Here is a 13,884-nt window from a genome sequence, read left to right as displayed (position 1 = left end):
TTCATCACAACTGCTCTTCTGGGTAAATATGGGCTGACTGTGGTAGAAAAATGGTCAAAAAAATGGTCACATGCAGGTCTTAGACCACTCAGTAAGCCCGTAGTGAGAAATTGTTCATGCCCATGTTTTCTATGAACAGGCAGGTTGTAGCAAACACAAACACGCATGGGTGGAGAAGGTAAGACATAGTTGTACTGGACTGGTTTTATATTTTTCAATCCCCCAAACCCTGGAGACTTTGCAAGGAGCTCATTAGTGCTGTTCAAGTGATAAGTGCTCCTTGCTTCAGCCTAATGGTTAGAAATTAGGAAATTAAACAGTACATAGTTTGTGTGCACATCCTATAGGCATCCTACGAGCACTTACATATAAGCTGCACACCTCATGCGATGATGCGAGCAGTATTTACACACGATCAGAAAGGGGCCAGTACGCGCACTTTACTAACAACTATGCTCCAGTGTAAGGACAACCTTGCATCATAAGTGGTTAGGGTTAACTAACATTTTTCTTACAAAAACTTCACGGTACACTTGCCACATGCATGACAATGGTACGTTCCATTTTCATGGCTCCCCTTAAGGTGGGAGCTGCAAAAAAAAAAGCTGTAAAGAAAGTATACCTGGAACAGCATGTCCTTTAATTATTGTTTTCTTTTTTATATTTTATTAATAATGTATTAGGAGTCTGAGTCATCATGGCTTCATATTCATAAAATGAGTCATCGCATAAGTATAGTAAGAACACTGACACTTCTTCTCACCGTCCTGCATGTTTTCCTGCAAATTTAAAACCCGCCATGCTCTGCAGAGACCTGGTGGGGAACGTCAACATAGAAAACGGCAGGATAAAGAGCAGGGTTGAGAATAACTGCTGTAAGGGGCTCAACAAGAGATTTTAAACATGATTTGACAACAGCTGTCTGCTCCTGTAAAGACCCAGTGCAGGAGTCCCTGTACGTGTAAACTAAGCTTCCCTTTTCTCTTGGCTGTGGCAGCTGATCCAGTCATGCATGCAGGTGGAGAGTCCATGCTGAGCCCCTCACATATCAGCTTCCGCTAAGTAAGGCTTAAAGTTTCAGGTCAGGCTGCAGTCAGCCCTGCTTCTAAGTTTTGGATCGCTTTCATTTATTAGTCTAACGATAGTCAGTGTATGATCCTGAGGAGGGTTACGTGGGTACATTTAATCCATTTAAAGCTTTTTGTTTGTAAGAAGTCTTCACGCAAACAGGTTTATATTCAGAGATAATTGAAAATCTGCGCTTTGAAAGAAATGAACTTTTGCAAATGTTGAAAGTGAACTGGGATGCTGCAGGGTCAGCTCAGTCATTCCCACAGCCTTCATACATCGCTACTAATTTGTTTTCATTGGTTCAATTCATTTTGTCTCGTGAAAAGCTCTTTTGTGCTCTGAATTTGAAAGGAGTCGGAGTGAAAAATGTAAATGAGTTAATTCTTCCCTAAACTTAACTTTCACAGCTTCTCAAAAGCATCTTCTGCCAGCACTACATTTTTATTTTTATCGATGAGTTTCGTTTACATTCATGTATTCCTAACGCACCCTGTAAATTATAAATCCCTTTCTACCAGTGTCTCCTTTTCCTTATTCTCATCTTACTGATTCTGACTTGCAGCAACCCGACACAAACTTGCTTAATCGCTGATTAATTTCAGAGAGTCCAGTTAATTCCAGGCTACTGTTGATTCATCTTTCCTTAGAGAAATCTAGCGTGTAGCTCTGCTCTTTACATGGTAAAAAAAATGTGCTGTGTTGATGCTTTTGTCTTTGCATTGACTCCCATCAATGGTTTGCTTCCTCTCAGCACTTTTCAGGTTTGGATCTTTAGTCATATACACAATTTTTTTTTATCTTTTACTTGCTTTGTTAAACAAAATTCAGTTAAGATCATTTTGTTACAAAGCCTTTTTTTTCCTTCACATCAGCCTTGAAGTTACAATTTTGCAATTTGAGGCATAACTGAATGAATATCTTCTGACTTGATGATTCAGACCTTTTAATGCAATTATCAGTGCATTTATGAATCCATGTCTTCACAACAACTCTACCAAAGTGGACAGACAGAGGGACGGGGGATCTTTTTTTTTCCAAGTGCAAACAGTTGACATTTAACCCGTTTTAGGATTTAGATGTTGAATGTACTTTTTACCAAAAGAGACATTTTATTTGAACAGCGTTGACCTTCACCTTCACCCTCACTGTGTTTGTCTAATCTTCAGCCCATCTCGGCTTGTTCAATTCAGATGACTTGATTGGTCGTGTTGTCATGACGACGGGTACTCCTCTCAAATTCTTTTTGATTAGCTTTGTGAGGTGAGACATGAGATGAAAATGTCTCCAAAAAATTGGCTTGAGAGGATTTGAGCGTCTGCAGCTGAGGGGAGGTTTTTATTTCTTTGGACATCTCCAAGGTTGATAAGAACTGATTTCAGACATCAGGTCACCCAGTAAAGTTTGGTCTTTTTACTCACATTGGCCATCATTTTCCATTTATTTTTATTGTTTCCCTTGAGAAACTGTTTTACTGTTGTGTCTGCGCTCAGGAAGTTATTGAAATTCAGCGGTTGTGTCCAGCAGAGGAAGAACCAGAATCCAAAAGTCTGTAAGTAAAACTGGACTTTTTCTTTCCTTGTTTTTTTCAGCTCTTTCTGCAGCAGCTCATTTTGCGACAAAGAGTGTAGGTTAGGCAGCTGGATAAACAGTGATGCAGTTTTCTTAATATTACCTAAAGTACAGCTAGAACAGGACAAAAAATGATCTTAAATATTTAAATACTGTATTCTTTGGGGGGGAAAGGCACTATAAGGTGTAATAAGTGCAACAAAGCAGTCAAATAATGTGAAATAGCAAGAATACCCAGAGGGCCAAGAGACGGGCAATTGGTCAGAGGGATTGCTGAGAAGTTTTTCTATCAAACTGTGTTGTTCTTCATGTTTGCCTCTTTTCTCAGCAATAATCAGCCTCTGCATAGAAAGCAACACAACAGATAAGTCAGACTTTATCGACAATTACTCTCAACATTGTTCATTTGTAACACAAAATAAAAAGCAGTACGCTCACTTTTTTAGGTCATTACATTCAAGTACAGTGTCACTCTGCCAGGCTCCTGACTACGGTACCCATAATGGTCCAACAATCCATCAAGCAGTTCAGCTTCGTAGTTTACCAAAGTCGTACTAAATCATTTGGACAGATTTTTTGAACTCTGTTTACCAATTAGTTCCAGGTCAGTAAGAACAACCGACTCTATACATAAGGTGCACTGTTGAATTTTGATAAAATTTGAGTGTTTTAGGTGTGCCTCCAATACGACACATTTCACCACAATGTCAGTGATCTGCTCTGACATGACTGAAAAGCAGTAAACTGTGGATTACAACATTAAAGCAGTTCTATTGAATGATGGATTGAGGTACTATAGCTTAACTTCAGCTGTGCTGTTCACTGGCTGCGGCCTTTATCGGCCACATGGTCTTCCTTTTTCACGTGACGTGTAAGAAGAAACCTAACATCAAAAACTCTCCTTATAGTGAAGATAAGTGTCAATTACTTTTAGAGCAACTTGTAGACCAAGTGTTAAATTGTCAACATTTTAACTTGTTTTTTTGTTTAAAGTAAAATCTAATTTGGACATGTTCAGAATTGCTTTAAAATACTGGTCCCCAACCCCTGGGCTGCAGACTGCTATTGGTTGGTATCGAACTGCAAAAAAATAAAACATGACTAACATTTTTTCCGTTTTATTTATAATCTTATTATAAAAGAAGTTTTATTTTGAAAAACTACTGGGTTCCCTGGGTTACATCCGATTAATTTTAGATCCATGTATAGTCGCTCCGTCAAGTGATGAAAATCCATCTCCTACTTTCTTGAAGCAGCTGCACAGAACGCTAACCCCCAAACTAGCAAAGAAAAAACAAAAAAACAAGCATCACTTTTGAATGGTTCCAAAATTAAATCTAGCGTACAAATAAAGTTTAAAGAAACCGCAGATATTTCACAGAGCATGAAGATGAGCTTCATCCTCAAAGGTTAAGGGAAACTGAAGGCTAAAAAAAACCTGGCGCCCCCCTTTAGCCTGGTGCAGGCCAGTCCTTAAAAATATTGTCTGGCATTAAACCGGTCTGTGGCCTGAAGTGGTTTGGGGACCGCTGACTTAAAGTGTATAAATGAGTGAACCTGGTTTTCTTATTTAATTTCTAGGTTCTCAGTCACTTCTTGTCTAGATAAATATAATTATTTTATTTTGAAATGGTTTTAGGTCAAATAAATGAGTGTAGAATCTAGACTTTGTTTTTTTTAGATCGGTTTTGTATGTGATTAGTTGACCTTAAGAGGTAGATTTGTGTTAATTTTCAGCTTTTGCAACAGTGAATAATGTTCAAACACAAAAGAGTGCAGATCATCAGTTTTCCACCAAAGCAGTTTGGTTGTTATCAGTGGATTTAAGCACCACCTTTGTAGAGCAGTGCGCAGCACTAAAGCCTGCACTTGCTGATGTTGTGGGAATTAGATATAAAAGCTCTGAGAGTAATCATTAAGTATTGTTTGGCAGTTCATTTCAATCCCGCCGCAAATCCATGACAAGAGTCTTATCAGGCGAGAATTAAGAGCAAGCCAGAAAGATTGCTGCTCTTGTTTTGCTCAAGACGGTGGAGCATAACCTCCACAATTCTGCAACATTTTCTCTCAGCGCTGAGTGGTGTAATTTTCCATGTTCTGATTAATCTGCTTATCGCTTCTTTCTGCTCATGAATCATTTAGACCCAGGCGCCTCTGACCACGTAAAACAAATGTCGTTCACCTCCACGCGTGAGGAGCGCAGACTGACCTGTATGTGCGCTCACGACTCTGCTGAGTGTGAATCATCTCCGGCAGAAAAAACAAACACGGAACTGTTTATTCACGGCATGTCACTGCTAATCTGCACGGACACCAGCTCGTCATGTAACAGGTGACACCAGTCATTTATAAAGTCCATCCAACAGACGAGAAGCCGAACATAACGGGAAACTTGCCTGACAGAGCTGTTGCAGCTCGGAATAGATAAGCAGCTGAATGAGACAGATTGGAGCTCAGAGCTCGAGGGTCCCGAGACAAATGCAAGCAGCCTGAGAGGCTACAAAGGCAGACAAGAACAGCACAGATGTATCTGTGAGATATGGAAGAGGCACAAGGGAGACTATAACAAGTGCAGTAATGGATGGCAAAAACAGCAGGCAGACAAATGGTTACTACACAACCTTTTTTCTTGTGTTGTGTTCCTTTTTGTTTTTATTAATTTTCTGTTATACCAGGTTTTTACTGTGATTTGCTTATTTGTAGAAACATGTCAAAGCTTTTTGGGTGTAATTCCTATTTTTATTATTCTTGCTGGTAAGCCTTTTTCTTTATCTGCTAAGGTCATCCAGCTGCTCTTTGTCCAGCGTTGGTTTTCCTGCACAGACGCAAAGCTGGCAGCTGGAGGAGCTGCTCTCTCCTGCAGAACACACAGCTTCCCAGCCTGATGGGCCTCGTTTATAATCCAGGTTTAACTGTGTTTCCTTAATGACATCCCCGTAAAACACATTTGCATAATGCCTGCCCAGTGGCTGCTTTGGTAGCGCAGCAACAAAGAAGGAGCACCTGTCCGGCACTGTTTAATATTTGATGAAGCAACTCGCCAATCATGGAAAACTGATCTTTAGGAGGAGCAAACCTTCAACAGGGTTTCAAGAACACCTCTGTTTACAAATCTACTAGAAACGACTTGAAAAAGTCTTAAAATAAATGTCATCTGATTGGTTTTAAATTATTTTATGATTTTGTAAAATATCCAAGGAAGTGACTATTCGCACTAAAATACGTGCACCGACTGAACTTTTCTGAAAAGTATGTTAGCAACTTTTTGGAACAGAAAAGAAAAAAAGCCAAACAAACTGAATCCGCTGTTTTTACTTCAGAGAAGTTTGACAACCAAGGGGAGCTGCACTTAGGGGAGGACAAATATATCAATACTGCAATATATCATTGTCCCTCTCTTTGCAATGCTTTCATTGACATTATGGCAACACAATTTGATGCTTTAAGCAATAAAATAAGATCTAAAGTTATTCCTCGTTCCTGCTTCACTCCTCTGGTGTTGACTTCTGCAAAAAGAACAGAAACAAACCTGAAGTTATTAAAATATCAGATCTTTACACTTTACTCTGTCTCTAGAAACCTTTGTCCACTGATTGGTTTAGCAAAACTGCTGTTGTGTTTCTTTAGCTGTAAATTCCATAAAGACAGATATTATCTGGTTACCTCACAGTGGAGGAAAATTCTGGAAAATATTTTAGGTCCCGGTGGACTTTCCCCAATTTTGGCAATCGAAGTACTTTTGGAAATGTGGTTGAAACATACACTTTAGTGTCACATTTCTAAAAGGGTTAAACATTTGTGCTTGCTCAAGAAATACATATAATTGATATCATGTGCAGCAGGTTTGGAGAGGGTTTCATGTAATGGCTAACAGTGCTTCAATAGGCTGAAGATCTGTTGGATGAGGCTTGTGATCATAATTAAAAAACATTAAGACATTTTTTTTATCATTTCATTTTTGTCTAAAGTAGAGACTAGTCAAGTTTAGCTTTATTAGTCAAACTAGATATGTAGGGAGTAAAATGATTACACCTCTGAAGTTAGTTTGTTTTGTTTTTGTTTTTTCTGACAAATTTGATGAAGACAGTTTTGTTTTGCTGCAGAAAGCAATGTGTGAAAGCAAACTAAACTAAAGTGTGAAAGTTTTTGTTGTAGTCACGCTACAATGACGCAAAGCCATGCAATCGGTCTACACCCCCCATGTGCAGTGACGGTGCAACTTTGAGCGGAAACACTCACCTGACTTGCCTGGACCATTTTAAACCAGACTGTACCATACCCCTCAATGAAAACAAAGCTTTAGTCATCTCTTGATTGGTTTAGCTGGACCATTCTGTCTAATTCGCTAAAGACGATGCCCTGAAGGGATGGGAAAATCTCTGCTCCTGCCCTACTCTAGCTCTTCAAAAGTAAGAGGATTCTACGTATGTTTTTCTTTTTTATTTTTTTATTTTATAAATATATAAAATCAATTGTGATTAAAAAAATTCCTCTTTGTTTTAACGCAGCACTTTTTTCTCACAAGGTTCGATCTTTACTCAACAGTATTTGATCAATTGTAGTTAACTCTAAATTCATGCATTTTTGTCAGACCCCCCCCCCCCCCAAGAATCAGCTTTTTGTTGGAGCTAATAACTTTATTTATTTTTACAGTGAGCCTGTGTTCCTGTGTTACTTTATCTCCGTCTGCATCTATAGGGTGGTATCTTTATCTGTATCATCTTCAAAAGACTCATAAATATTTTAAATCTTCAAAGATAGACGATGTATTTTTAATGGGTACAGATGTGAGCAAATGTGTGGAAAGCAAACAGTTGGAACAAAGCGGAACGGATTTGGTTGTCACAAAGCGAGTCTGAGAGCAGCGCGACTTGGAGAGAAGTGGAGAATGTAGGAAGGTGCAAACACAGACTGGGAGGGACGACGACGCAGCAACAGCCAAAGAAGCTTTTTGTTACCAGATGTGGCGTGCAGGAAATAGATGAAGAGCAAGATCACACCGAGGAAGACAGAGGCAGAATAAAATGGAGATCAATGCAAATCTGCAGTGGGGTGTATTTTTGTCTCTGCATTGAGGCTCAGTGTGGAATATCAATGGAGGCCCAGCCGCCTGAGATAGCAGGGTGGGGAACGGAGAGGTTGAGGGGAGGAAAGGTTGAGGAAAATGAACGGGTAAACACCGCTGAGGACGTGAGGGAGTCAGACGACAGATAAGACGAGCTGAAATGGGAAGATGACGGAAACTGATAACAGTGATAGTCTGTGGACTCTGCAGACGGCAGAAAAACAACAATACAAACTTAGACAGCTGGGAGACTCAGGAGGACTGATGGAGATCGAAAGATGGACAGATGCATTGACTGGAGCAGAAAAAGAGTTTGAGGAGAAGCATGAGTCATGAACAAGTACAGTGGCTGTCGAGGGTTAGTATGTAGTAGCGACCGAAACAGACTTGAAAATGAAGATATTTCAGTTACCAGTGAGTTTATCAGAAAGTGACTGCATGTGGTGTGTAGGTACGCAGTCCTACTCAAACGTTTTCTCACATCCTGTCTGATGTCATTCCTCCATCTTTCCTGCCTGTCTCTTGTCTGATTGTCCTGTTTTATGGCATCTCATCTGCCTGTAAATCCAAAGCATAAACATCTGAATCCTCTGTTGATCCGAAGAACATGAGGAAAACCTTAATGCTCCTCCACCTCACCTCCTGCAGCTGCTGCTCCATCCTAAAATGGGATGAAAGACAGAGGACAAAGATGAGCCTTCAGGCATCCGTTCAGGATCTGTGCTTCCTCTGATGCTACAGTCACACCGGGCGTGTGTTCAAGAACGCACTAAATGCACGGTCTTGAGCTGGAACTACCCAATACTAGCACATGTACCTACAGTTGGAAGAGGCTTGGTGCAAAATGTCAAAGTAGTGCAAATGTTGTGACTTTTGCTCTTGGCTTTTTCTTTCACTGCTCTTTCCTGATACATGACCGATTTGGAGTTATATGATTACAGCCAGGAACAAACCATAATTATTCATTTTTCCTCCATGATCAGTTTTTAGATGGTTCAGTCCATTAAAAAGGATGCCGCTGGTTTACCTTTAACACGCCTTAAAATAACCACAGGTTTTGAACATAGAGCTAAAAACGGACTTCCCACTTGAATAACAATGTTTGAATGCAAGAGTTTTAAACGCAGAAGCCTGGAAGGCGCAAATACCAATTTTACCTAAAGTTTTCGTTGGAAGAGGTGGCTTGTTGCTGAGGGCGGAGTGAATGCAGCATAACAGAAGAGGCTGGCTAACAAACCCCTGCAGCACAGATTCAAGCTAAGCAAAGTCTGCCTTCACGCTTTGCTTTGTCTTGAACGTCCTGCGCCAATGCTTCGTCACTGAGGATGATGACTTATAATGGTCCTGTTCAGCAGCAGCTGCTCTCCCCACTGCAGAGGACTTAAGAAAAAGCCCCCCCTCCACACACACACACCTTTTTTTCACAAAGCATTACGCCACCATTGGTGGCCAGTAAATGGTACTTTGATTAGACATACAGGGTTAGAAAAGCAGAAACTTTTAGGATGAATAAAAAGTTGGCAAACATGCTGTTCATTGATCTATATTTAAAGCTTCTTTCACACATTCCAGAGTAAAAGAGCTTTCTGTCCCCCAGCTTGTGTCTGATCCAGCATGTGTCTGCTGCAGGTGGAGCTGGAGAGGGGGAAGACCCTGCACATCAAGGCCCTGGCTCTGGGCGACCTGAACAAGAACGGCCAGAGGGAAGTCTTCTTTGAGATGAACGGGCAGCTGAGATCCGTGCTGGTCAAAGACACGGTGGCTATGAAGGTACATGGAGGGCGCAGACACGTGTAGACTGATAAACCATGGAAGATGGGAGGGAATCTCTGTAAGGACTGGATTCTGCATCACAACAGATTCATACATGTTGATGAAAACGCATGAGATGGTTGAACAGGGGTGACATCACACAGTGAGAATTGGTTTGTGACAGGTGGATACAATTTTTTGGTTGTTTGTATCCAGGAAATGAAGTTCCATCCCAAAGCTCAGAAGTCCATCAAAGGGCAGGTGGGGGCACCCATGCCTGGAAAAGTCCTGGAGGTCAAAGTCAAAACTGGATCCAAGGTTAGCGAACGTTTCATTCCACTCTTTTTCCATGTGTGTTGAGGTTTGGGGGTTTCTGGAAAAACTTCTCTCCAAGTCGTGTGATTCAGCCAAAAGCTGCTTATCTTCCATCAGTTTTAGAGGGTTTATCATGAAAATCATGATCTCCTTAAGGAATTTAAGACGTGCACCTTCTAAACTTTCCAGCTCTGTACCAGCACAATGTGAGGTCTTCAGAATGAAGGGTCTAGTACAGAAGATAAATCCACATTTGTTTAGTAGTTACATTGGAGGGTTTTTGAGGGAAATACTAGGTTTTGATAGAAAATTGTGCAGAAATCTTGTCAAGTCTCACTGAAGACGTTTCCTCTTGACCATCAAGTGTCAGAGCAGCTTCTCATTGTGTTGCTGCTTGTGCTTCACCGATTCACACACAAAAAGTGCTTCTTAAAGAGCCGCTCCGAGGAAAATTGTTTTTGTGAAGTTGTGGCCTTTTTTTATGATGGAGGACAAATATAAAGAAAATCAAGCTATTTAAGTATTTCTTTACTCAAATCGTGTATCAGGAGCAGACGAAAAAAATGCTGTTTGAAAAAGCTTGTAGGTGCGACGTAGAAACTCCAATGGCAATCCACAAGCTCCCCGATCCGCTCCATTCTGATACATCGTAGTCAAAAAGATCTACGTACATCTTCATTTTCCTCATCTGCGCTGGTATCTGGATCAAAACTGGACTGCTTCAATACTCCTCACCATTTTTGTTGCACCACTAATGTTGGTTTAAGGCTATTAGGGTCCGTAAGCTAGTGGGAGAGAGTGTAAACATAGAGCTGTCAGCGGGATTGCTCCGTAGCAAAAGTCCCGCCCAAAACTCAGAAGTGAATTTCTAATGAACCCCTGCCGCTCTGCAGAAACTATAGCCTAGAAAACAACACAAGTATTTTACCTTTTTTTCTAAAAAGTTCACAATCATGATTACAAGAAGCCAAATTGGTTTGAAGCCCATCTGCATCAATAAGCATCAAAGGGGTTAGGACTTCTCTGTGCATCAGTCTTCATCATCACCTGTCCCACTCCCATCTGACTCGCTCGTCTCTGTTCCCTCCAGGTGGAGAAGGGCCAGCCCCTGTGCGTCCTCTCAGCCATGAAGATGGAGACCGTGGTCAACTCCCCCATGGCCGGGACCATCAAGGCCATCCACGTCTCACCTGACGCCTCCCTGGAGGGAGACGACCTCATCTTAGAAATTGAAGAGTAAAGTTTGAGAGGGGGAGGGGGGTAGTTAGGGGGCAGCAGCAGGTAAACCGTCTAGTCCGAGGAGAGAGTGGAGAGAGGAGAAACCGGCTTTTCTTCTGCAGCCCCCCTCAGGTCGTTCATGTGTGGTGACATCATGGCGCTCCGTGGACATCCTGACCCCTGCTGGATGAACTGATGGGATGATGTGTAGCTGAGAAACCTTCTGGATGTTGTGATTAGCTTAACTACAATACTTTTACTAACCTTATGTCAACTAGTGGAAAATAGCTTAATATCTTAGAAGATCCTTGAATAATGAGACATTCCACCTCAGAGCTAGTCTTAAATGTGAAGTATGACAGCGAGCTAACTGTTTAATGCCTCATGCAAACACTGTTCTTTAGGAAACTGCTCAAGCTGCCTTTGTGATGAGCAGGGTCCTGACAAAGAGTTTCATTCTTCTCTTACCCCTGTCGCTGTGCATTCTGGGAATGTGTGATCCCGTGGCGCTTAAGCCGAACAGCTGAAGGAAACGAATCACAGGAAGGAACTCACGAAACGCGGCTGAGACGCCATAACTGTCTCAGTGATGGCGAGCTTCTTTATCTCATGGTGTTTAACTAACCACGACTCTGTGGAGCAGCAGCTCCAGCACGTCTCCAGAGAACATCCAGAGACGGCAGAACAGTCTGTACGCTGATTTCTTTACTGCTAGGTGCAAATGGGATTACACAGAGCTGTAATGGGGTCGTGTGGTGCGTTCAGGGTTCCACGGATTCATTTATGTATTAATTCTCAGTCAAATTATGTAAAATTAATCGCACTAATAAGAGTCTCTGGAGACTCCCAGCAGCAGGTTTACATTTCTGTGTTTGCGTAAACGTGTTTGCACATGTTTGAGATGAACCGGACCAGTCCTTCACCTCCACAGGCGGGGAGCACATTCATGTTCATACATGAAATATTCATCCCGCATATGCCCCGCTGCTAAACGCTCCTGCTAGCCCTCGAGTGCTGCCCCCCCTGGATCAAAACCAACAAACGCCCTGCGTGCTGTTGTAGCTGTTTCCATGGTTACGCCATACGCTGCGTTTAATGACAGTGTGACAAGGTTGCTGCTCTGTACACTGGGACAAAGAATTTAGGCTCCAAGTTCCTGCAGGCTGGTTAACGGACCCTGAGGGGAGCGCCTCCCAACCGGCTCTAAGCTACACGGCGTCCTTCAGCTAATAAAAAAAAATGTTGCAGGGGGAGGATTGATGCTCCGCGACAGGAACATATCGCTCACTTTCTGATTGAAATACCCATTGAGACGCGTCTTTTTGTCCAGCGTTTTTGATCCGTTAACTTTAAGAATCAAAACCCATTTCAACTGTTCTCCAATAAGCAGTGATGCTCTACTTAAAGCTCCGCCTCTCCTGATTTCATCGTCCATTTAGAAGCACAGGAATGATGTCTGGAGTTTGCTTGTAACTTGTTGCACAATAAGTCTCCTCCTCTTCCTCCTCCCTTCATGCTCACTGCTCCTCTTCTTTCTTGTGGTACATTTTTATACATTTGCACTTGTGGCATCAATTCATGCAATAACGTAGGCGGTTATAGCCAGCAGTGATTTAGACGGAGAGAACACGTAGAATGTAAGCCTGTTTCAGGTCACGCCGTGTGAATTTACAGTCTGATCCGCATCCTTCTGTGGTTTCTGACCCTCTGAAACAGTTTTCCTTCACTTGTTTGAGACAGTCTTCAGAGCAGATCTGGGGTCCAACTGGAGGGAAAACGTCCTGAAAGTCACATGTTTAAACTGAAATCTCAATAAACTATCGTGAAATCTGCTTTGTTTTGTTGTTTTTTCATAGCAAAGATTCGTCAAACACTGTGGAAGCCACTCGATTAGTGATGGGAGTTTGCATCAATCTTGATTCTGGCCAATTCAACAGGCCTGATGGTAACACAGTCCTTTATTCCTTTATAGAGAACGGACAGCTGTCACGAAAAGCTTATTTCCGCCCACAGCAGCACCACCAAAGCGGTCGTGTTTAACTATACATGCCTAAAAGAGAAAGTTCCTGTGGCGACTAAAAAAAACTGCTTAACCTGGTTTTATTTTTAGGAAAAACTTTAGATTAAGTAGTTAATCTATTTTATTTTTTATTTTTAGAAGTCCCAGCAAAATAGGAAATCCACTTAACTTTCCTTCCGGACTAACCTATACAGCTAGTAAATCCCAATATTCAAACGTCATCAGCTGCAGTTGTGAGTAGAAATAATAAGTTGCACTATTGTGATACACAAATAGTTGAGAAAATGACCCCAAAAACGGCTAAATGGAGCTCTGTAGCCCACATATAACAAATGTTGGCATGTTTCATGGTTCTCTGCTTCAAAGACATTTTAACCACCTAATGCGTGTATGGTAATCTATCCCACAAACCTCAGCTTCCTGCTGATTCTTGCTCTGTTTTTTCTCTGTTTATTTCTTTTTTGTGTATTTTAGCAGTGTGTAGAAATGTGTTTTTGGCTGCCATATTGGATCCTCCACAGTCTTAAATCTGTCAGACAGGATAACAAGCTTATAAAACAAAAAAAGATTTAGAATAACTTCTCCAAAAATAAAAAAACAGAGTTAATAATAGTTTTTGTTTTATTGTAATATTAAAGTTTTTTAAAGACAGAACTCCCATTTCCTTAACCCGCTATGTCCGTTTCGGGATCACTTGGTTCTGGCTACCGGCGGGCTACGCTCTGGACAAGTCTCCAGGCTGTCGCAGCAATTAAAAAAAGAAAATATTTTGAGATATTACATGTCGTCTTTCCAAATGTAAGGGAGGCATTTTAAATTGATTGCAGGTTTTTGGGGGTTTTTACTAAATAAAACTCTTCGCCTAAGGCTTTAG

The 13,884-nt window shown here is 41.4% G+C and overlaps 1 protein-coding gene across 1 annotated transcript in view; it reads left to right on the top strand.

Moving 5' to 3' along the window:
- The window catches only part of pc (pyruvate carboxylase), a gene marked incomplete in the record, with an annotated part of 294,475 nt that extends 281,653 nt beyond the window's left edge, over nt 1-12,822 (top strand). Inside the window, 3 exon segments of the mRNA XM_023965793.1 lie at nt 9,335-9,475; nt 9,674-9,775; nt 10,863-12,822. Of these exon segments, the coding sequence (XP_023821561.1) occupies nt 9,335-9,475; nt 9,674-9,775; nt 10,863-11,012 (393 nt within the window).
- Between the last annotated feature and the right edge of the window lie 1,062 nt (nt 12,823-13,884).

The sequence above is a fragment of the Oryzias latipes genome, chromosome 18 (assembly GCF_002234675.1).
Source record: "Oryzias latipes chromosome 18, ASM223467v1".
In the NCBI taxonomy this organism is placed as follows: Eukaryota; Metazoa; Chordata; class Actinopteri; order Beloniformes; family Adrianichthyidae; genus Oryzias; species Oryzias latipes.
The sequence above is the reverse complement of the archived record's forward strand: the minus strand, read 5'-3'. Positions and strand labels throughout refer to the sequence as shown.